Raw genomic sequence first — 23,402 nt, forward strand, 5'->3', positions numbered from 1 at the left:
GAAAGCCTCCGAATCAAAAAGGAGTAATGTTGGGAGGTTTGCAGAGAAAATATGACTATTTAATTCAAAGAGCTGCAGAGAAGAAAAGAACAAAAACAATTCGACAGGATTTTCAGCTTGAGCATCGGGGTAGATGAAGCTTTGGTCAAGGACGAAGGGTGCTTACTCTAGAGCCTGTGCCTCCGACCACAGCAACAAGCAAACTGTTTTACATGTACATGTTCTTATCTTGCAAATGTGTCAGTTTACGGCGGACAGATGGCCGTGTGTGCAGCGATGTGAGCAGAGTTTGAATTCTGTTGATGTAACAGCTTTCCCACTGTGCATCTGTGCGTGTCTCTTTACAGGCATGGTGCCCACGCCCCAGGTGTGCGTATCAACCCTGGTCACGGTGAGCACGATGGCGGTGGTCGACCTCTACCTATTGGAGCAGAGCATGCTGGGCACTCACGGCCTTCCAGGACCAAGTGTCTGGCAGTGTGCGGTGGTGTTGCTAGGAGATGCGGGCTTCCTGCTGGCGCTGCGCTTCGTGTCAGCCGGCGTGGTGTCGGAGGTGCGGTCGCCACGGCGGGGTTTCGCCAACGCCCTATGGTTCCTCTTCCTGTCCCTGCTCCAGCTCAAGCTCTTCTTCGTCTGCCATAACTACAGACAGGAACGTCGGCCGCCCGACCCGCTGGCCAGGAAGACCCTAACACTGCTGCTGTCCATCTGCCTGCCCTCCTTGTTCCTAATCCTGACTGGAGCTGACCACATGACCCCTCAGCGCAGGAAGCAGGAGGTGCGGAGTCGGCTGTTGTGGGTGATCGTGGACCTGCTGGACATACTGGACCTGCAGGCAGGGCTGTGGGAAGTCCAAGGAGGGGTCTCAGTGGGGACTGGAGGGATTGTTGAACAGCAGCTGCCAATCTGGGCCGAGGGTCTGGTCTTCTTTTACTGCTACGCCCTCCTCCTGCTGCTGCCGTGCGTGGCCCTCACAGAGCTTGGGGCCACCGGTCTGCCAGGACAGAGGGGGCCCCGCAAGGAGGCTTTGTACCCTTGGCTCAGCTTGGTTACCATCAATATCTTCACCCTGGCTCTGAGGGGCACAGGCATGCTGTGGTACCGGGACCCCCGTGTGTCCACTGTGTTCCTGGGGAAGAACCTGCTTGCTTTGGCTGTGAAGCTGAGCTCAGCCTGGGAGAGACACAAGCAGGAGCGAGCTGCTGCGGGAGCTGGGACTGTGGCTGGAGCGGAACCAGGAGAGTCAACCCTGCCAAGCCAGAGCTTGGAGCAGGGAGAGGGCGAGGCTCAGGGGAAAGCTCCTCCTTCTCATTACCACTCACTGTCTCGCTCCCAAAGCCACACACTCTCCCACGTCAGCCTGGAGCCTGCAGAGACGCCCTTAGGACCCTCTTTCATCTCCCACGAACTCTAGAGAGTCTCCAGCTCTCTGAACATGCACGCATGCAAAAACGCATGTACGCACACCCTCACTCAACACTCAGACCAGCCAGTATCACGTCCAAACAGATAACTTGTATTGAATTTCAGTACAACCGTGATGGGTTTAATGCCGAGCTGTGGAAATGCATTTGGCAAGCTCAGCTTTCTGCACATTTTGTTGTGCTAAGAAAAACTCAAAATGCATTGCTGTGATTTGTGGGTGTGTATTTTTAAATTGAACACTGTGAACACATCTATGCGAGTTTAAAGAATATTCCAGAAACGTAAACTGGAGTCTGGCAGTGTTTATTCTTGTTTATTCTGGGCACAGCTGCCTCAACTCAACTGCCACCATTTTTATGAACTGTCCTTCACACACACCAACTTGAAGTTAAAGTTGGACTTGTTTTGTGTTGCGCATGTATATATACACAAGTTAAATTTCTTGCAAAGAAATCTGATACCACTGTAAATTCCGACTGTGTAGGGGTGCGGAACACTCCGCGATGGTTCACTCATTAGTTTCTGTTAATGTGGTCTGAGGGAAAAATTAGATCAGCACTTCTGCCATAAGAAGCCAAAAAAACGCCTGTGACCTTTTAGTGTACATTTTCTTTGACACTTTACAAGGAACTTTAACAGGAGACGAAAAAAGAATACGGAGGAGGGATGATTTTTTTCTTCCTTCAGGACCACAGAGTCATGATTTAAAAGCCATCCAAGCAGTAAAAGTCGCTCTTCACGGTGATCCAATATTTCAACGCAACTCAATGGTTTCAAACCTCTTTGGTGACCCTTTAAATCAAAGTCTTTGTGAGCCTCATCGATGTTCATTCTTATATTTAGTTCTTAATTTGAATACATTTTAGGGAAGGACGATGTTAAATTCTATACTTTTTCCACAGCATTAAAATGCAAAGGAGAATCAGGGGACAGACGAGAAACATACAGATGTTTTTTTTTCATACTCTCACGACCTCCATGATTTATCTTGCAACACCTTTAAGGGCCCCTGCTTGAAGGTTGAGCACTGCATCTGCAGTAGTGTCCGATTTTCTTTCCAACCCAAGGTAACACGCTGATTTCACTGTTAGTTCATCCTGTCTGACTGTGAATGTTAATCAGAGGAATCAGTCACCGTGGTGTTTGGTTGGAGTGAAAACCTGCAGACTCATGAGCCTCATGTTCGACCGTCCCTGCTGAACTATGTTTCTGGTCTCCTGGCATTATTTTCAGTTGATTTAAATGCAGAGTTTGAATATCAGTTAATTGGCTAAATTATTTTAGATTTCAGATGCGTTCGCCGTCCTCGCATACATTTCCGAGCTGTTAAAACCATCTGACATTTTAACACAACTTAATGTGCATAAGTCAAGATTACACAATAAAGGACACTGTTTTCATGAAAGAAAATATGTTACTGGTAGGGCTGGAGGACTTGCAATAAGCATTTTTGCATCATATGAAACAAACTCCAGGTCTATTTTACTGCATTGTTTGTAAAAACAGAACACCAGTGCAAGTAATCCCTTTACAGTTTGACAACACATTCTGAATTCATGTTTTGCCGTCTTTTGTCGTCCGCACCTTTCAGAGACATCTCTTTTGGAAAGCGGCCTGTCCTTACATCAACTCTGTTTTTCACTTTAGATGAAATAATTAACTTTTAATCCCGCATGAAGAACGGACGGAGCCTTTCATTCACAAATGTGTTATTCTGGTGTGGAAGTATTTGGCCGTTGTGGGATTATGGGTCAGAGCAGCAGGTGTAGTGGATGTTCAGTCAAGTGCCTTGTTTCCTCATGGAGCTACGAGCCTCCAGGTTGTCAAAGAGGCGCACGTATTACGTGTACCATGCGGAACTTGGACATATGCCATGTGTATACTGTGAAGTTATTCCACAGCTGTTGTCAGCTACACCTCCAGGACAGAGTGCAAACTAATAAAGTGTTTCATTCTCGCCGAGTGTTGACAGTTCATTGGCTATTATGTAGGAGCGTTATTGGCAGCCTGTCGCCCACACGCACGGGGAAAAACATGGGGGAGTCAGTTCCTATTATTCATGGCCGAGAGACAAATATCTGCCTGTTACTTGCAGAACCTTCTTCATATTAAAGTCAATCAGCTTCCCATCTGCAGCCACAGACAATTGCGTATTTCTCCTCACACTCAACTGGTGGAGTGAATGGAAGCTACACACACATTAAGCAGAGAAGCGTGCTCTTTGCTTCACAGAGTGGCACGCCGATGAAAGGCCTTCATTCGTCACAATTATGCCAGTTGCCCCGTCAGCCCAGATCCTCTCGTAGTAATCCTTGAGTGTGCCGTCGTGCTGTCTATCTTTAATGCAGAGAGATGTGATGGAGTGTGCATGTCAAGAGCTGTAGTAAGCATGTGAGATGCTTTTCAGAAGGAACTGGCTCTTTGCTCACAGCGGCCGCGAAATGCACCCGTCGGCCTCTCCTCTGAGATTTAATGGTTCTATTAATTGAAATTGAGGCTATTTGTCAACATGAAAGCACTTATTCTCACTGCTTTACGCTTGATTTACAAACTGTATTTACAAGATGTATTAAGACTAATGTACACACTCAGCCCCAAGAACAAGTTTATTTAAAGTTTCCATGGGGAATATCTCTCTGGTTCAGAGAAACTTTTAAGGAAAAAACCCACAGAGGAATAACCAGCGTAGAAGACAGCATCCAAGCCTTGGCTTCTCTCTTTCTTTCATCTCCTCCCCCGTCGCACACTCTACATTTCAAACACATACATTCTGGATGCACTCTCTGTTGGGCAACATCTCATATTTCTATAATACTAAAAGCAGTGTCTGCATAGGCAGCCTCCTCCGTAAATGACTACCTTTGCTACACCTGTTAAACTCCAGATACAATGCTCAGCATTTTCCTTCTGCTCCCACCAACTGTCATATCCTCGTGAAGCAAAGTGCAGAAGCCACTTTTCTCCATTTACATCTTCTTTTTCCGCCCTCGCCGGTGCTCTCTATTCCTCCCCTTTGTTCGCATGTGCTGATTTAACTCTTAGTCTCGAGTATCAAAGATGTCGGTTTTCCTTTTTTGTTTCTCGTTCCTCCTTTTATTCCTCTCGTTTGTTTAAATTTGCCCTGCAGCCGACAGGCAGCCTACCTCTCTGCACTTCCTCTGTCAAGGGTGGTTAGTCAGAAACGAGAAAAAAAAAAAACTGAGGAGAGGTTGGCTAAGATTAAAGGGCCGGGCCATTGCCTAAAGCAGAGCGGATGCCGTGCCGACTGCCATTTATTTACCGTTTGTGACACAACGTGTGTGTTCGATGGTGCACGAGAGTCTAGAGAGACAAAACGCACATGACACGCTGGCCTGACAACAATGACATCCTAAACAGTCCAAAAACCCTTTAGACAAACATATGGCTTTGCTTCGCTTGGTTGAGCTCTTGGTTACGACCCATCTCAACTCATTACCCACGATGCTGCGACAGCCGCGGTACGAGCTCACACCCACCTAGTCTGGCAGCAAGAGCCACATTTAGCAGACAGATGTCTAAATCATTCATCATAGCACACAGCATCAGTACCACAGCTTTCGGAGAGAACTTCAAAGTATATTCTATGAGAAAGAAATGATGCAAAAGAATGTGGGGCTCTTATGATATGCAATGCAATACTGGATGAAAATGCAAACTAGTAATGGTCTCACGTGTCAGGTCTGTACCTGCTGCTGGAATTTAATGAAATAGAACAGAACCAGGGTTGAATCGTTTTAGTTAATTAACAGACACAAAGGCTGCTGCTGATTCCGGCTCATCATTCTGTATCTGAGGATGTGCTGCCTTTCTCCATTATATTTCCATTGTGAAGATAAAAAGAGGTGAGAAGTACTTAAGTATCAATCTTACCAACTAAAAATATGAATACCACAGTGCAGAATCAAGATATGCACAATAGCTCATTATAGAATAACAAACATTACATTATATGCTTTGATGCATTAATAAGCAATTAATAGGCAACAGATCTTGTTGCAGGAGGTAAAAGCAATTTGGATGTTGCTGGTAGATTAAACCTGATTTGTTATTAATCAGAATATGCTAAATAACTATAGCTGTCAAATAGACATTTTGGAAAAAAAAACATAAATATCCCTCTGAAGGTGATGAAAAAGAAATAAATGAAACATAAAAAGGATTTACTCAAATAAGCACACATACCTCAAAAATACACTAAGAGTGCTCATGTGAATGAATTTATATGCACTCTCCAAGTCAGCCAACCACTCAAAGCCAACCACTCAAAGCTCTTTACATTGTAGGTTTCGTTCAACCATTCAATTACACATAATCGTTCACAAACTGGAAACACAGCAGCACCAGTGTCTTAGTGCTGAAGGTGAGAAGAAATCCTCAAGGAACGTTGTGATCACTCGACAACTTCCACCCGAGTGTTAGTGGGTTGACAATTGTTACCTGCAGCCTGTGACCAGTGTACCTTTCTCTCTATACTTTACTTTCGTAGCAGGTGATGAATTTAAAGAAACAGTTAAGAAAGGACAAACTGCAAGAAAACAGTTCCTAAGGACAGAAACATCAAACTGACAGGGATGTTGAAAGTGAGAAAAATGACATTAAAAGTCTTTTCAATAGTAGCCTTGCATTCACAAATTAAACAGAAACCGATCACCTGGGCAGGACAGAGCCAGGAACATATGTTGCAAGGGGAGTTGGACCATACGAAGAAAGACAGGCAGGAACGAACACACAGCACTTGTTGAAGTTGGTGAAGAAACCACTATTCTTAGTTTGCATGTCTAGAGCTGTCACACGTTTCCCATTTTTCAGAAATGATCAGATTCTATCCGTAGCCTCTTTGGGAAGGAGGCAGAATGGTGAATTTCAGAATATCGCAACAGCAGCATTTTTTGGGGGGTGAGAGAACATACCAGCCATGTCACTCCAACTAGTTTCACATGATATGAGAATCACAGAGCATTGATACAAAATTCATGATTGCTATTGTTTGGAGTGTTTATGTATGAATATTGATTGCTGTGATCAAAATGTGTGTCTTCTGTTTGTCAAGATTAAAATGTTTTCTATAAAAGATGTTTTTGCATATGAAATTACAGGTGTGCAGTGTCTTCTGTCGTGTCAAATTAGGTCGAAAAGTTCCTGTGGCACTAAAGGCTACAGATTTGCCAATGAGAAAAACTCAACGACCTCCAGAGTCCAGGGCTGAGTGACAGAGCGAGTTTCTTTCTGCATCGGTGGCCTCCAGTGTAGCTGAAGGAAGGCAGATTTAGCTGAGCCTTAAATGTGATCAGTAAAAATCAAAAAATCTATTATACATCTAACTGGTAAACAGTGCAGAGACGGTAAAATTGGGTTATTATGGCCTCTTTGCTTGGCAGCAGTTACAATCCTGCCGGCTGTATTTCTGAGCCGAAATAAAAAATGCTGCAATAGGCTGAGATTAAATCCCGCTCTTTATTATTGGATAGAAAATGTCTGTGTGTATTTTCAGAGAGAGACTCTGGAGAAAACAATTTCAGTCCCACACATCATCACCAGTTGATGAAGAAAACTTGTTAGCCAACATCTCCATATTTACAAATCCAGCAGCACAGAACATATATCCTCGTCGGCATGACATAAACATGTGTGATAAATGCAACGGGAAAAAAGAAGTACGCCCTATAAATAAATTATATTTCCCATGCATTTACACAGGGTTTAAAAAAACGACACACACACACACACACACACACACACACACACACACACACACACACACACACACACACACACACACACACACACACACACACACACACACACACACACACACACACACACACACACACACACACACACACACACACACAGGTTGACAGTACTCGAGCGACACTAAGTGAAACAGAGTCCGATGCTCAATCTTCATGGTTTCATCAGAAAGAGCGATTCTCTGACATAAACATGTGTGATACATGCAACAAAAAAAAGAAATACGCCCTATAAATAAATTATATTTACCATGCATTTACACAGGGTTTAAAAAAAACTATGCACACACACACACACACACACAGACTCAAACACACACAGACTCACACACACACAGACTCACACACACACACACACACACACACACACACACACACACACACACACACACACACACACACACACACACACACACACACACACACACACACACACACACACACACACACACACACAGACTCAAACTCAACATTACACTTTCTCTGATCTGTTAATAATCAAACTATTGATTAGTGCAGCTTTGAGGCTGGTTCCCAACCGGTTTACTTCTTTGATGTCAAAAACTCTGAGTGTCATCTGCAGAGAAAACTAATGCAGTGGGTAGACAGAGAAAACAACAGAGTCTGAGGCCAAGTTGTATGACTGAGTGGTTGAGTTACCTCATTATTAAAACTAGGTGGGAGGAAGCTATTGGACAAAAAGAAAAAGGGACAGAGGGAGAGTTATTGACAATATCATAAAAGAAGATGTAAAGATCACTCAAATAACCAAACAGCCAATTGAGAAATATGGAATGGTAATTGATTAATGGTTCGTAAGTGTTTGAGCAACAATGCCATGGGAGTTTCATTTTTGCTCCATTGTTGTTCATGTTTCTTTCAAGACTAATTGAGATATTTTTTTCAAATGACTTTAAACTAATATTAATTTTGATCACTAAATCACAGTCACAGTCTGCCAGGTTGATCGGGTTCATGGAATTATTTTATTTTACCGTGCAGCTGGTGACAGCAGAGAATGTAATTTTGTACAGCAACATTAAGTAATGGGACTGCTCCTGTCAGACAAGAGAAATGTGATATTTTCACATAAGTTAACTCCTTTTTGACACCTACACACTTTCTATTTCCTGATTTAATGGATTGCGTGTGTCTCCTTTCTTGCCAGCTGTATTCACTTTTACATTCTCTTCTGAGTGTCGTCATTAAGTCACCAAGATGGATTAACTGTGAGAATTGATCTGGTTTCCAAGTGTGCAACAGCATCCAAGCCTGATGAGCACTGTCCATTAAAGAGGCTAACTGGATCATTTGTATGTACAGAGTGAGCCACAGGCGTATTTCATTCAATCTTGTAAAGACAATCGCATTTTAATAACTGAATGACCATTACAGCAGATTGTGACTTTATAGTGTGACATAAAATATAAATTTACAGGAAAACATTTTAAGGGAATATGTTTCTGAGAACCGTAACAAAATTCGGTTCATGAGTTGAAAAGGTACTTAAGTTTAAAATCTCAAAATATGTATTTACTGCAAAAGATAATTGGTTGTTTTCATCCCCTAAATCCAAACCTTTTTTTTTCCACTGCCACATTTCGACTGCTGACTTACTTTATTATTGTACAAGCCAATACATAAATTACTCTAGTTAGAATTGGCACAGGTGGTGGTGCATCCCTGAGCAATATAACACAAAACAACCTCAGCTGTCTCTCCGGAACAATTGAAGCAGAGACACTGATACAGGAATTTAAGACAAGACCTTCACATGTCCAATCCCATTTCGTCAGCTGGCTTGTAAAGAGTGAGGCTCATGTGTATGGACAGCTGCTGCCGATGGCGGTGACTCTGGAAACTGTGAGAAAATAGTTGCAGACTGAGGCCGAGTGTGGCACCCACCTGCACAACGGAGCTGTGCGACTAGAATAAGAATGGGAATATAAAGAGGGATATGAGGGTAGATGGAGGCGGTGGTTGCGGATGTACGATGAGGTGACTGAGCAACTGTGTGATTGGCAAAGTTTAAATGGGGAAGGATCAGGTTGTCTCACAGTTAATGAGAGAGGGTACGCAGAAGGTCAGTTGATGAAATGAAGCCCTGCTCCTGCAATTAAGGTAATACTCCTGATTACTCGGCATGAGCAAATAGAACATGAAGTGAAATCGTAAGTAATTTTACCTGTCCCAGAATGGGGCCGAGGGGGGGTCCAGGGGATGCTTGCCCTGACCTCACAATAGCTCGGATAATACCGCCTGTGTCCAATCTCTTCACAGCCTTGGCTGCCTTGGAGATCTTTGACATCTTTAAATCTGCCTCCGAGTCAACTGAGATCCATTCACTGAAAACGCAGAAGAAAAACAAATTAGCATTGCGAACGTACACAACAAATCATTCACACTCCGGGCTCATTAAAACATCATACCGTCGAGTTAATACTGATACCCACAAGCTAAACCCGTGCCTTTCCATTCTGCAGTGGGCAGGTAATTAAAAAAAAATCTTTCCCTTCGATTTGCTTAGTGAGAGCAGCTATCCTGGAGGTGTTTGTATTGAGGATCAGCCGCTGATTGAGATGTTAGCCATGATGAAGAACCTCAAACTGGTAGGACTTAAACTTCTCACAGAAAAATCATGGAGTGCATGCCAAAACGCCTCCATCGCCTCACCTCTGTTTCTGATGCGTCGTGGCTAAACTCCCTGTGCTGCAGCAGAGCTTCCTCTGCACCAGTAGAGGTTAAGAGTCAAGGCCGAAGGAAGGATAAGTACCAATACTAATACACAGAAGAGGTGTCATCGCCATGTACCAACGCAAACAGGGGTTGGCTCTTTCATTCCACCTTAAAATGCATTCGCCAAATCAGGAGTCAATTAGTGGAGTGCAGGGGAATGGCCTGAACCCCTGGCCTTTCTCTAGGGAGGCAGAACACATAAAAGCACGCCTGTAATCCTCTGCTGGAATAAAACTGATACTGACACAGCTCCAAAGGAAAAAAAAGGGGAGAAGAAAAAAGATCAATGAGTGGAGCCAAGGGACAAATACAAGTTTTAAGGTTGAGCCTTGTGATTCAGGGGAACCCTGCATTCAATAAAAATAAGTACTTGAGGGGAGAGAAGACGTCCAGCAATGATTCATTGTAGGCAACAGAGGGTATCCAATTAGATCAACAGAAGAGACAGTACAGAAAAGATATATGGGACCTCACGCTGCTTTGGAGCAACAAAGGGGGGAAAACTGCTCCAAAGAAAAGTTGTTATTATATCTGGGCTGCTGATTATCCAGCATCCGTTAAAGTGCAGCCACCGTGAGGGAATATTTGTAGGGGCTTTACGCTGATTTGCATACCACAAGAAGAGTCCTAAATAGAATCCATTTAGATTGAATTCCCTCAAGATCTGTCTTTACAAAGCGACTCGCATACAATACTACTACCACTCACCTAATGTGTTCTGCAATTTCATTGTAGAAAACTTGTATTGCACTAGTGCCAGTGAGAAAATACAGACCAGTATATGAATTAAATCTGGAGTGAGAGAGTCCACTTCTGTTCTCAAACAATGAGAGAGATACTTAGGAAGACTGAATGGGAAGGCTGCAGAAGCTGCTTTCAGACGTGCACTGATCTCCTGATGATCTCCTGAATTTGTCCAAAGGGGCTTTATGTGAAAGGCTCAGCAGCACTAGCAGGAGATCATTCGGAGAATTCTCCGTGAGCAAGTGGACGTGTTGATGACAATTCCAACATGCAACAGATGCAAAACCTTTTAAGATCTCAGGATTAACAAGAGGTGTCATATACGTAGAAGACACAGACAAAGATATCAACTCGGAAAGACAAGATTCCAAAGCTTCGGAAAGAGTTCAGACATTCTGGCGGAGCGAGATCATCTTTTTAAAAGAGCTGCTAAAAGTTTGAGACTTGCTTTTAGGTTTAGGATAGGGTTAGGTATATAGTGTGATGGCTAAGGTTGAGGCGCTAGGGAATGCATAATTTCAATGAGTGTCCTCGCTAAGACAGAGGTACAAGAATGTGTGTGCAAAACTAATATCCATAAACAAACAACACTGTACATCCAGAGAGAGAGATGAGGTTTAACTGGAGTTTTGTGAAAGTGATAGAAAAAAAAAAGGTCCAGCATCAAATGTTGGGTTTAATTCCAATTTGGGGCAAAGGGACTAACAGTTCTGAGAGAGGGGAAATGACAGCGTCATGCTTTAATGCACCGCAACTCCAATCTCAGTCAGAGTATGAATAATAAAACCGCAGTTCGCTGACACAAAATGAAATCACTCATCACAAGGCCATGCAGTGAGCGCTGAAGAAGAATTGACCTACATAAGGCATCACAACTGCACTGACAGTACGTCTCACACGGCTGAATTTACATTAGATTCAAGGAATGAAGCAGCATCAGCTGTGCAGGGGTGGAAACACAGCGCAGACCTGTACAATCGGAGCTGGGATAATGTTTTGCTGGGAATTGTGAATAATCAAATCACAGCTGCAGTAATTTGGAAGGAACAGAGACAATTTTCAGCGGCTCTTTAGGCAGAATATTACATTGCTTCGGCAATTACTGGCAACGGCGTCGTTGATAACAAGGAGTACACAGAAAGAGCAATTTGTCAGGGCCATGCAGAGTTTAAGTGTAAGAGAACTTTGTTAAAACATGCTTGATAAATGACACGTAACAAAGCCAGCATTTAAATTACTGCCTAATAAAGAAACGTCAAGTGAGCAACAATAGAGAGAAAAAACAGCGCAAATGTCCTGCAAATTGCTATTGCAGCAAACACTGTCGTTCCTTCTCCCCACACTTCAACTTAAATGTCTTTACAATTATTCCCTTAGGGTTTGGCACCAGGTTTCTGGTTATCAGCTCCTGCTGTTTTGGTTAATAAATCGTCTTTTACCACCAACATCCACAAGATAAAGTTTGTTGGCCTGCCTAAGAAATCTGGAAGTTTTCAAGCGTTTGTGCTGCCTGTCAAACAAACTACCAGGGACGGAAACACAACACCTTTGACTGAGGTAAACATGTCAATAAAACTGAGCACACGGGAGAAAAGCTGGAGGAAAAAAATCCCACCTGTCAGGGTAATGTGCAGGTCTGCATAAACTGTTGTGAGAAGATAATATGAAATTAGACTCCTTGTGTAACAATTACATTTTCATCCTCATCATTAGAGTGTGTCTGAACATTTCTGACAGGTTTTCATACAACAGCAGCAGCTTCCATGGTGGGTTTCAACATAATTAATACTGACTGCACTTCAAGGATAAAGCTGACTTTGATTAAAGAAATTAATCAGTTTGCTGTTAAAAAAACTGGCTTAATTGCACTGGTGATGCCCACTGCTGTTTGTTGTTTAGGCTAATAGGCTCTCTTTAGTCTTCATTAGGGAGCCAAGCAGTAGCCAACATGAGCGGTGATTCGGAATTCGTTATTTACTTAAAAGTCAAGGTTACTACAGATGTCCTATAAAATATTACTTTGATTTTTAAGTCCCAGAACATTGTCTCAATGTAAAAAAGGTCTTCCTCTCTTTATTTCTTTCACATCTTGTTTTTACTACAGCGTGCTGAAAAACAAAAGCTGAATAATAATCTACTTCTCAGTGCTTTGCAGCTGCAACAACAGAGAATCAACATCTGATCAAATAACCTTCATAGCTCCGCTAAATTAAAAATAAAGGAGGAAAATGAAGTCCAGTATTTTCTCATAAAAAAAGATTCTGTGTTGTCGCATGAAATGAGGAATCAAACATTATAATCTTGTGAAGGAAACACTCAGACAAAAGGTTTGAGGGTGAATGCAGGTTTATTTTAGAGCAGCTGTCTGTGGTTGGTTTGTTTCTCTTCAGCTACCATGTTCCTCTTTTCATCCTAACCGCCTTTGCAGGGTTGGGAAACTCAAGCCCCCCGGACTACAGCTAGTATTGCTGACTTGTGCTTTGAAACTGACACAAATACGTGTTTCTACCTCTGCAGAGGAGGTTCTGTCTTCACCAGCGATTTTCTGGGTTATTTATCGGTTTAATTTCAAGCAGGTTTACACAAGAACTACCAAACCAATCTCCACCAAACTTGGTATAAGGATGGGAACTGGACCTGGGAACAACCAATTATATTTTGGTGAAGATACAGATTTTAATTCCCATTTCTTTAACTATGTTTTATGACAAAGATATGATAAGATTTAGGTTATCAGACCCCTTACTTTTTTCTTTTAGAACAAGACTTAATTTGTGGTATTGTTTGGCCTTGGTGGAGATGTGTGCTTGCCGGTCTATTTACCTACTAATGGGATTAAAGTTGTTTACACAGGATGGTTCACCAAACAACTTGGTGGAATGTTGTATGGTCTTGGGAGAACCCATTCAATTTTGGTTTGGATTCAGATCAGGGTACGGATTGAGGCATTTAAAAAAAACTTTTTATCATAGAATGATTCATGGACAGTGGGAGCTGCTGGGCCTTGTTGGAGGTGTACACTCTCTTCCACCCCTCACTCTACTTCCCTAGATGCTGACACTGTGGTTTGAGTGAAATGTCTCAACAACTGTTGGATGAATTGTAATTTGTAAGACTCGGAACTGAGAGAATAGTCATTACAGCCACAGAATGAATACTAATGACATTGGCGAGTCCCTGACTTTTCATCTAGAGCCATGTGCAGGTCAAACTTGTACTTCACATCCATACATCTATCTGATGGACTGGCACAAAAACCTTGTTCCCAGACAGTGAATCCTAATGACTGTGATCCACTGACTTTTCATCGGGGGTTTCAATCTCAATTTCACTAAGAGCCAAACTCTGGGAAAAGAGAATCATGTCGTTGGCCAGACATTTATTGTTTATTGATATGCTTTTATTCAATTTATATATCTTTGATGATATTAATGCATTTCCTGATGATGATGGTGATCCACATAAAGCCAGTAACATGTCAACAGAAACCACACAGGCTCGGATAGGACAACTACAAGGCATTTAATAAAACTAAATGCATTCTGATGAAATAGATGATAAATATTTAATTTTGTTTTGTCTACAAGTCTCACATAGCTCGTTTCAACTGCCTGAACACAAAACTAGTCAAGAGGATCAAAGCAAAAGATCTTTGATCATGTAATTTAGAAACAGCGCAACACTTTGATAGGCAATCGACTACACAAACATCCGAAACACTGCAGCTAATCTCACATGCAGCCAACAGACGTAAACAAGACGCATTCAAGTTGGCAGACACCTGACATCTTTTCTTTGATGCAAGTTCATCAGTTCTTGGCTTTAAGTCCAGAGCTGTGGCCACTTTTAGAAAGAAGGCAGGATGTGAGGCAGATCTGGGAGAAGATTTGTTGATCTTCATCACAGATAACATTTGGTGCAGACACACACAGCCTGAAGGTTGAGCTGTGTTTGTTTGCTTTCAGCATCTCCAGCACTGTCCTTTCATCTGTCACTGTGTGTTAAGAAGCTTGCCAACTTGGTGCAGTGGTGGCACGCCCGTCTGGTTTGGTTTGGCAAACAGCAGCTAGGCGCTCCGAAATTTGTTGAGAATCTAAATTGATGATTAATGAATTAAACTTTGCAAGGGGACGGATTTTGCTTGCGTGTTTGTCATGTGATCCAGCGCCACCATGAGGTTGACATGTGTAGTTTTGGGTGAAATGTCCCACAACTAGTGAATGTTTTATCATCATAATTGAAAATCAGTTCAAATATTTTGGTTTATAATCAAATATGCAAAATTTATAACATTCTCGTCTGCCTCACCTTTATTTGTGTTTAGTGTTAGTATTATTATATCAGCGTGTTAACGTGGCGAATATGGTTTACATGCTGATGTTAATATTTAACACTGTTATGCCTATCTCAAGTACAGTATTACAGAGTCGTTATCATGGCTGCAGACTCATTGCCAGTCATTTTAAAAGACTTAGATTCTGCAGAGACGATATAAATTTGTCAAACATTCGAGACCATTTATTACTGTGGTAGTTATCCCTTTATTTCAAGATTAATTAGGCCACTTTTTAGGAAATGTTGTAAATCAAATCAAATATATGGGACACGATTTTTAAAAAGTCAGGAAATGAGGGGAGAGAGTGGGAATAACGTTCACGCTTGAATGTCTTTGACAGGATTATATACATGTTACCCATCCCTGTCTGTGCACACATGAAGCATTCCTTTCACTTACTGGCCTAATCTTCTGTGTTGTGTGATAAAAATAGTATTTACAGCTCAGCTGATAATTCCCGGCACCCATTTGGAGGGTTTTCGTTAGCATAAATTTACTCGAGCAAGCTTCTATCCGAGGTTAGGTTTTAAATGTGTGATCCATCACTTGATACACATGTCAGGTCCTGGGGGTTTAATTCTGTGATAATGTGATAAGAACTGACATATTCTTATTCCAGTCCCATCACTCAGTCTTAACAGAGAAACCCGCTGAGTTCCCATCTCTTTAAACAGATAAAGATTGGTCACAACCAATTTCCAAACAGAAACCATGATTAGTATTCCTTGAAATTACAGGAAAGAGGAGAACATTCCCTCTTATATTCCACTAAGACTTAAACCAGCCTATGACGACTGGTTTTGTTCAACTCTTAGTTTTGCAGTCCATCTAGTGGTAGCATTCACCTTTACATTTAATATTAGACAATAAGATATGGTAGTGGCACAATTCACTCATGTGAACATCACTTCTACGATCTCCTTGACCACAACAAGATTCTGCAACCAAACAAATTCAAGATGAACATGAGAAGACCTTTGAGACAAGTCCCTGGATACTATAGAAAAAGAGAACAGGCATAGTAAAATTTTAATATCAATATAATTTTTCTGCTCATCTTTGCAGAAAAAGGTTTGAATGCCATTAAAGCCACAATAAATCACTGGTGTCCTTGAACACATAACCCAAATCTCTGTTAACAGCACAATAAACAGGACGGCACAGGAAAGACCTTCGCTTGCAGCAGGGAACTCTGCGATGAAGTATTTGTTTAGATGCCACCGTGTTATGAATTAGGAGCTGCAGATTAACTGTAATCGATGAACCTAATGCAGCAACCAAACAGAACAAATGTACCGGGCTGTGATCATTCACTGAGCCCCACCAGAGACACCCTGGATGAGATTAAGAGATAACGTCAGATATACAGTTATAGTGAGCCAGTTATATGCCAATGCTGTTCCACCACATTAGTATTCATCCCATCAAACTCTGCTCCCGGAGCTATTGATCGCCGAATGCCAAGCGCAAAAGGCAAGTCAAATAAAACGAAAAACTCAGGAAGAGTCCGAGAGATCCCACAAGAACAAAAAAGGGGACTTTAGCGACCAGGTTTAACCCAGATGTGAACCCGTGAAAAAAATCAATAAGTGATAATTTCCCCACTTTAAAGGAATAAAGCCATTTTACATCACATAGCCTGAAGTTAACACCAGATCTCATTCGGTTAAAACTACAAATCAAGCATAAAGCAGTGATAAATGCTTCACATTCAACATTTAGAGTACAGTTATCTTGACAAATATATTCTGAAGAAGCCATTTGCACTTTTCATTCATCTTACATTCAGCTGATATTCTTATAGTGAGGACAGACGGGGCCAAAAGTATTAATCACGGACTAGAGGGCGACGGATTTCGGTGTTCAGCATATTTTAAGGTAAAATCCATCACAACGTGTCTTGTATCAATATTCACAAATCGATGCCTCCGTTGACCATCTACATTTTAGCCAAGTTTGTACTTAACATAGATCCTGAGGAAAAATGCTTTAGAAGAATATGTTAAATGCGTTTTATGTTGGTATAGATTAGTACTGAAAATGAGAACTTCAATTGTATTTGATCCGGCTGCTGCGTTGTTTACCCCTGAGACTCCAAAAGTCTTTGGTGGACTCAAACACTTCACCCACCCCTCCAATGGCAAAGTGGTGAGTAGATAAAGAGTGAATTTAAATTTTTCTATTAATTATGCCTTTAATGATTGACAATTACAGTAATACAGACAGGGCTGAAGGGTTTCCTATGAATTACTTAGGCTGCGGTCATAATCTGAATCGTCCAGCCACAGTTTCATAATGGCATTAGGTCTCTAAACTTTTGTTTTGCACTGTTGATTCACTGTAGAATCGGGTGCACCACTCTTTCCCTCACACGCTCTCTCCCTCTACAGCATCGGGAGAAATCAAAACATCCATTAAGTTTTTATCGTCCTTGCAAGAAGGCACATTTCGTCATGGATTCTGTTGTAGGTGTCTGCTTTCCCGGGAGGATCACGCAGTTCGCCGCGGGCAGGGAGACATGGGTCTGCACTCTTACTGTCACTCATGCTCTTGTGTACTCGGGGGCCAGAGTGCACGCAAGAGTCCCAGTGACAACCACCACGATATGATGTAAGATAAGAAGCTGCAGCAAATCCTCACCTTTGAAAAGCTGCAAGCATTTAATGTTTGACTTTTGGCTACTTATCTGCCAATCGACTATTCAATCAATAAACTAAACATCTCTTCTCAGCAGGTTTTACAGCTGGAAAACACGTCATCCTGTAAGGTCTTATTTCATTCTTCAAGTACAGAACACTCTCCATTCTATTTTTCCAGTTGAGGGATATGTCAATGCAGCAGCATACAATGATATACTAAGCTGTGATGTACTCCCAACACTTTAGTTTGCACACAGTCTTGACCTCAGCTCTACATCACCACTTTTGTTATGGACTCGAGTGCCAACTGTGAGCTCGGCTTCAACTCCAAACTCCTGAATAGGAATAAATCTCTGCAGCCACATTCAAGATCTTGTAGGAAGTCTTCACAGAGAAGTGGGGGCTGTTTATATCAATGTTAATGTCTGGTTTTAGATTGAGATGTTCATCAATAACACAATGTACGGCTGAAATCTGTGGTCCTATTGGCCAAATGTGTTATTTAAGTTCACCTGCATCCCTGTTGTTAAGCAGGAACACCGGAATACGACACTTAATAAGAGAAGCAGCCGTCTTCTACACCGTTTTATTACTGTTGTATGAAAAAGGAATTTGACAACTGAAGCAGCACATGCCCATCACCGCAGCTCGGGTTCAATCCAGGACCTTGTACTTGAATAGTGATGACTCCCAGTCGAAAAACCCTGCATGTATTATCTCCGTTTGCCTGTGATCAAAATCCCAGGGAGGCCGTTTTCTTTACCGGCTACCCTGAATTACATTTCGCTCACTCCATCATGTTTGAATGGCAAGACAGAAAGTGTTACAAACTGCCTACGCTTGGAATAAATCTGAAAAAGCAACAAACAGCAATAACGAGGCGTCGCCAGGAGAGAAGGTACATGAGAAATGTAGGGAGGAGAAAACAGCGCACAGTTCAGATCGTACTCTGACATATTTTGCAGACAGGCAGTGTTGTATATGTGGTGGCTTGATTGCTGTCATCTCTTCTAGTGTCGGAGCACAAAGCACATCAACACCACTGACGGGGGTGTCATGAAACAAAGGCTATAGTTGCTGCAATTTCTGATTCACAACAGGACATGTTGAATTTTACATATGGATTCATGATTTATATGACCTAGATTTGGAAAAGGGAGCCAGAAGATATTTTCACAGATGTTAACATCAAACGTCTTGATGTTGTTGGGGATAATTGGCAACAACGCACAAACAAGCAGTGGGAGGAGACGAAGAGAATGATGAACACAATGCAGTCAAAGTCAATGGCAGGAGAAGCTTTGCAGCCATCCCAGCGAGGAGACACGTGGGCGCACTTTGCTCTGACATTACAGAATCCGGCCTTCAGAATTACAGCTCGGAAACAGCAAGCCAAGTGTGACGGCAGCCAAAATGTGACAGTAAACACTGTGAACTCCGCCATATGCCCTTCCCCTGCTGCAGCTAGACCTCATATTCAGAATAATGGCAAAGTATTAATATATAACAGCATGGATGAGGGCGCATGAACTTTGTAGATGGCAACAGAATTAACAGGGGGCAAACCTGAGTCTCTCCAGCTATGAGAACTCTGCAAATCAGATCTTTATTTAGCAGGAAAGGATGTGCAGTTAGGGGATGACTCAGCGATTTTCCAATAGTATGAGCTGAAAAGATCAAAGAGGCACAGATCTACAGAGGAGAGTTAGGGCATAAAAACAAAAGTGAGACGAGGAGTTCTTTCTTCCATTTGGCATTTCGAGAATAAAGTCGGAATGTCAGGAAGGAAGTCAAAATGTCGAAACAAAGTCAAATATAACCAGAATGTGCCTTTAATCTTTTTACACCTCAAGAACAAAGTCCAAAAGTGTTGGAATTTCATTATTAAAGACAAACATTTTTGCATTTAAAGATTTTTTGTTCACCAAATACAAAAGAAAACTAACACCTGGCCCTCATCTGTACAGACCACATGAGGTACAGCAAATATAGTTTCCTCGACAGTGTCGTTATAAAACTGAGTTACATTCATTTAGCAAAGACAAAGCCATCAAATAAGTTTTTAAATATCCAGTAATCCCTGGCCTCATGTTACCTTACATAAAAACATATGCACCAGGTAATGAGGGGTTCCAACCTTTTTCAATACGGCTTTATGGCCTCAATATGAGTGAAATATTGGAGGGATGATGAGTCACCAAACAGGCCAGCTTCACTGCAGCCTTTTGGAAATAGTCCTCTCTTTCCTCCTACAACTGCTTTTGATGTCAAAACATCAAACATATTTGAAATGAAACCTCTGAGATTCTCACTGAGAAGCATTTTACTCTAATCTTAGGTCATTGGAGGTGGTTACTAAAAAAATCCTCATAGTGGCAGGCTCTTTAGCAGAGAGTCACTATTGCTGCTTATAACAGTTTAATCAATTTAATTAAGCTCATTAATTCAGAGCCACACACTCCAGCTCTGCAGGTCTGGTTATATGAGGTCAATGAAAGTTGCCGTCCAACCAATAAGAATCAGTTTCAGTGGTATAAATTATTTTAGGTGACCTTTAGCAGATGTTTCTTATTAACAGGACTTTTTGTAGGTCCTCCGATGATTTTATTATCTAGCTTAAGGAAAATCTACTCTAATCATTAACAGAAAAGCATTTCCTCATTTATCTTCAAGGATATAAAAATCAATTAGGTACAAACTGACCAATTAGGATTTGATTTAAATTAGCAGATTCCAAATTTTACAGACTGGGAGATAAATGTGACTGGGTGCTGACTGAGTAAAGAGAGTGAAACTAAAATACAGTTTTCACAGCTGAAATCCTGAAATGTCAAACATGGGATGAACTCAGATGAAAAGTTGATTAAAATGAATTGAACTTTAGAAATCAGTCATTGTAAACTGAAAGCTTTGTAGATAAGAGATAACAAGATTTCACTATTAATTGTAGGAATTATGCAAGTAATTTGCACAACAAGATTAATCCACAAATTTGGAAAGTAATAGTTGAAGTTATACACTGGTGTAACTAATAATGTATTCATTGCTGCATTAAACTGCTTGAATAAAAGAATAATGAGTATAATCAGTTCACCCCTGCTTTTCCAAAGTTAAAAGTCTGATGTGAAAAATGTGAATCTGATTCGTTTGTTAACAATTACGAAACATGAGTTTCTGGTGCTGGTGAGAATATTAAGCTTTGTAAGGAAAAAACAGGCAGATGCAGAACAAGATGGACAGACCTGAGTTTGTATGCAGAGTACAGATCCTAAATGACCTCTTTATGATTTAAATATTCACACCAAAATAAAAAACAAACAATACTACAGCAACTCACATTCATCAGTGATGTGAAGTTTTCAGAAGTAAGTCAGAAAATAGAAAATGCTAATTTTGTTTTAATAAGTAAATGTCAGGTCAGATTTGTTTTTATTTGCCGGTTTCAATAGTTTTAAATGATATATTAAACAAAAAATCGTCTGTGGTAAATGAATCAAACTTAATATGTCTTCTTGGGCTTTAGGCAATAAACAGCCTCATGACTTTCATGGACTCAATTATTTAGAAATAACTGAAATATTGATCATGAGTATTAATTGTATTCCAAATCTCCAGGACTTTCTTCAGACTTTTTTCAATCTTTGAAAAATTCAGATTTGGATTGCCCAGTCGGCAGATCACATGTTTTCCTTCAAACACTAAAATGCTCAAGGTAACAACACAAATACATAAATCTCCCAAAACAACTGTGGCTCTTTGTTTTCATGCAAAATGTTATTACTAATAACAAGATGCTGAGGAAATTGGATATTGTTAGTACCTTGTATTACTTGAAAAACTAAAAAATATAGTACACACACACACACACACACACACACACACACACACACACACACACACACACACACACACACACACACACACACACACACACACACACACACACACACACGACTTTGTTATTTCCTCTGAAGACTCGGTGAATCCATTAGTGCATTAGTGCACGATTCAGTGTGTGTGAACACCACTAGTTCATTAATAAAACACCAACACTTCATTTAAACTGGACGTGACTCACGGAAGCAGCACTTTGTATTCACGACACATTCACTCACACATATCTGCGGGAGGCAGCGGATACGTAACTTCCTTGAACAAAACACTGACAACATGTGAGAGAGAAGCGGGTTAAACCACAAGCGACGAGAGAAGCCTCGTGTCTCCATACCTGCGGGTTGTCCGGCACCTTCACGCTGTCAGCGGCATCCTTCAGGGCGCAGACATGTTGGATCACTGAGCGCTGCCCACTGTCCGCTGCTGGAAATCCCTGGCCTGCCCCCTGCTGGACTGGAGGAGCAGCTGCAGCACCAGCCAGGCAACAGTGAGCTGAAATGTTGCTCATGGACACTTCAGCAACTGGGATTTAATCCTTTACTTAATCCTTCTTAAATTACTGATTTCCTTTTAGATGTACCACTAAGTGTTTTTTTAAATTCTTACCAAAATTTGCAGAAAATCAAAAGTGGTGAAAATCGGCTCAACGGTGCCCCCGAGACATATCTTTTTTTCATATTTAATTATTTTAATTTAATTAAAAAAAATTATATTTAATTTTTTTTTTATATTTGGTTTAAATTTACATAGTCTAAGATATTGTGCAGTGAACAGATGGTTGAAGTGCTGCCAATTTTAGGGGTTCAGTATCTTGCCAAGGACACTTCGGCAAGCAGATGGGGAAGAGTGGGAATTGAACCCCTGACCCTCTTGTTTGAGAACTACCACTCTACATCCTAGGCCATGCTGACTGCTGGGCTCCTCTTCTGCTCTTGCAGCACAGGAAATCTTTATTATCCTTCAAGGGCAATTTGATGTACAACCAGCCCAGTGCACGAAAAAAATTACCAATATATACAATGTAAATAAAACACAATATAAAAACCCTATAGACATAGTAGCAGGGGAAAATGGGCTTTTCATAAATTAATGGATAAGTTGACCAACAGAAAATTCCCCGTCAACTATTTAGACATTCTAGAAACATTTCATTCTACTTTTAAAGCAACTCTTGTTTTCAAATACTATTTAAACTTTACACTTACATTACAATATCATTTCAGATGCGATCTTACACAATCGCTTTAGTTATTTGCCAATGCAGATTAATAATGTAAAACATAATATATAAATTAATTATGATTTCTTAATATGATTTATTGATCCCCAGGGGAAATTCTAAAATTATTAATTAGATATAGTCAACTCATTCTACAATACAGTACATTGCACTTGTCCATGAGGAATAGGATTTATTTGGGCAATATGTAAGATTTTTGATTTCAAGAGCATTAACTTATTTTAGACCATTATCTTTTCATTTTCATGTTTCATACCTTAAGGCTACATCATGCAGCATGCAGTCAAGGATACATTCATATGTAAATGTAATAATGGAGCCATATTATATATAACCATCGGAACATGCTTCTTTTTTCTTCCACATGTAGTCAGTTGCTAACGGTCAAGAATAGTGAATGTAGTGTTCTTTATTTAGATTTATCTGAATTAAATTATTACTCAAAAAGGAGCTGGAGCTTTCTGATTTCACACAAGACAACATTTCATGAAAAAATTTGTGATGACATGACACGTCGATGTTCATGTGCACACTGATGGGGAAGAAAACAATACACAGGAAATCGGAGTAGCAACTGGGCAGCATAATAATCTTCTTGAATTTATTGTATTTGTACA

At 41.0% G+C, this 23,402-nt stretch overlaps 2 protein-coding genes across 2 annotated transcripts in view; one reads left to right on the forward strand and one right to left on the reverse strand.

Moving 5' to 3' along the window:
- The window catches only part of mrpl11 (mitochondrial ribosomal protein L11), a 38,058-nt gene extending 16,067 nt beyond the window's left edge, over positions 1 to 21,991 (reverse strand). Inside the window, exons 1-2 of the mRNA XM_053429566.1 lie at positions 21,880 to 21,991; positions 9,382 to 9,541 (exon numbers count right to left, since the gene is read on the reverse strand). Of these exons, the coding sequence (XP_053285541.1) occupies positions 9,382 to 9,504 (123 nt within the window). The 5' untranslated portion in view covers positions 9,505 to 9,541; positions 21,880 to 21,991. The remainder of the gene's footprint in view (positions 1 to 9,381; positions 9,542 to 21,879) is intronic.
- Positions 344 to 3,382, forward strand: tmem265 (transmembrane protein 265). The gene has a single exon (XM_053429568.1). The coding sequence runs from the start codon at positions 350 to 352 to the stop codon at positions 1,412 to 1,414; it is 1,065 nt and encodes a 354-aa protein (XP_053285543.1). The 5' UTR covers positions 344 to 349; the 3' UTR covers positions 1,415 to 3,382.
- Positions 21,992 to 23,402: the final 1,411 nt, after the last annotated feature.

Source organism: Pleuronectes platessa, chromosome 8 (assembly GCF_947347685.1).
Source record: "Pleuronectes platessa chromosome 8, fPlePla1.1, whole genome shotgun sequence".
NCBI classification, from domain to species: Eukaryota; Metazoa; Chordata; class Actinopteri; order Pleuronectiformes; family Pleuronectidae; genus Pleuronectes; species Pleuronectes platessa.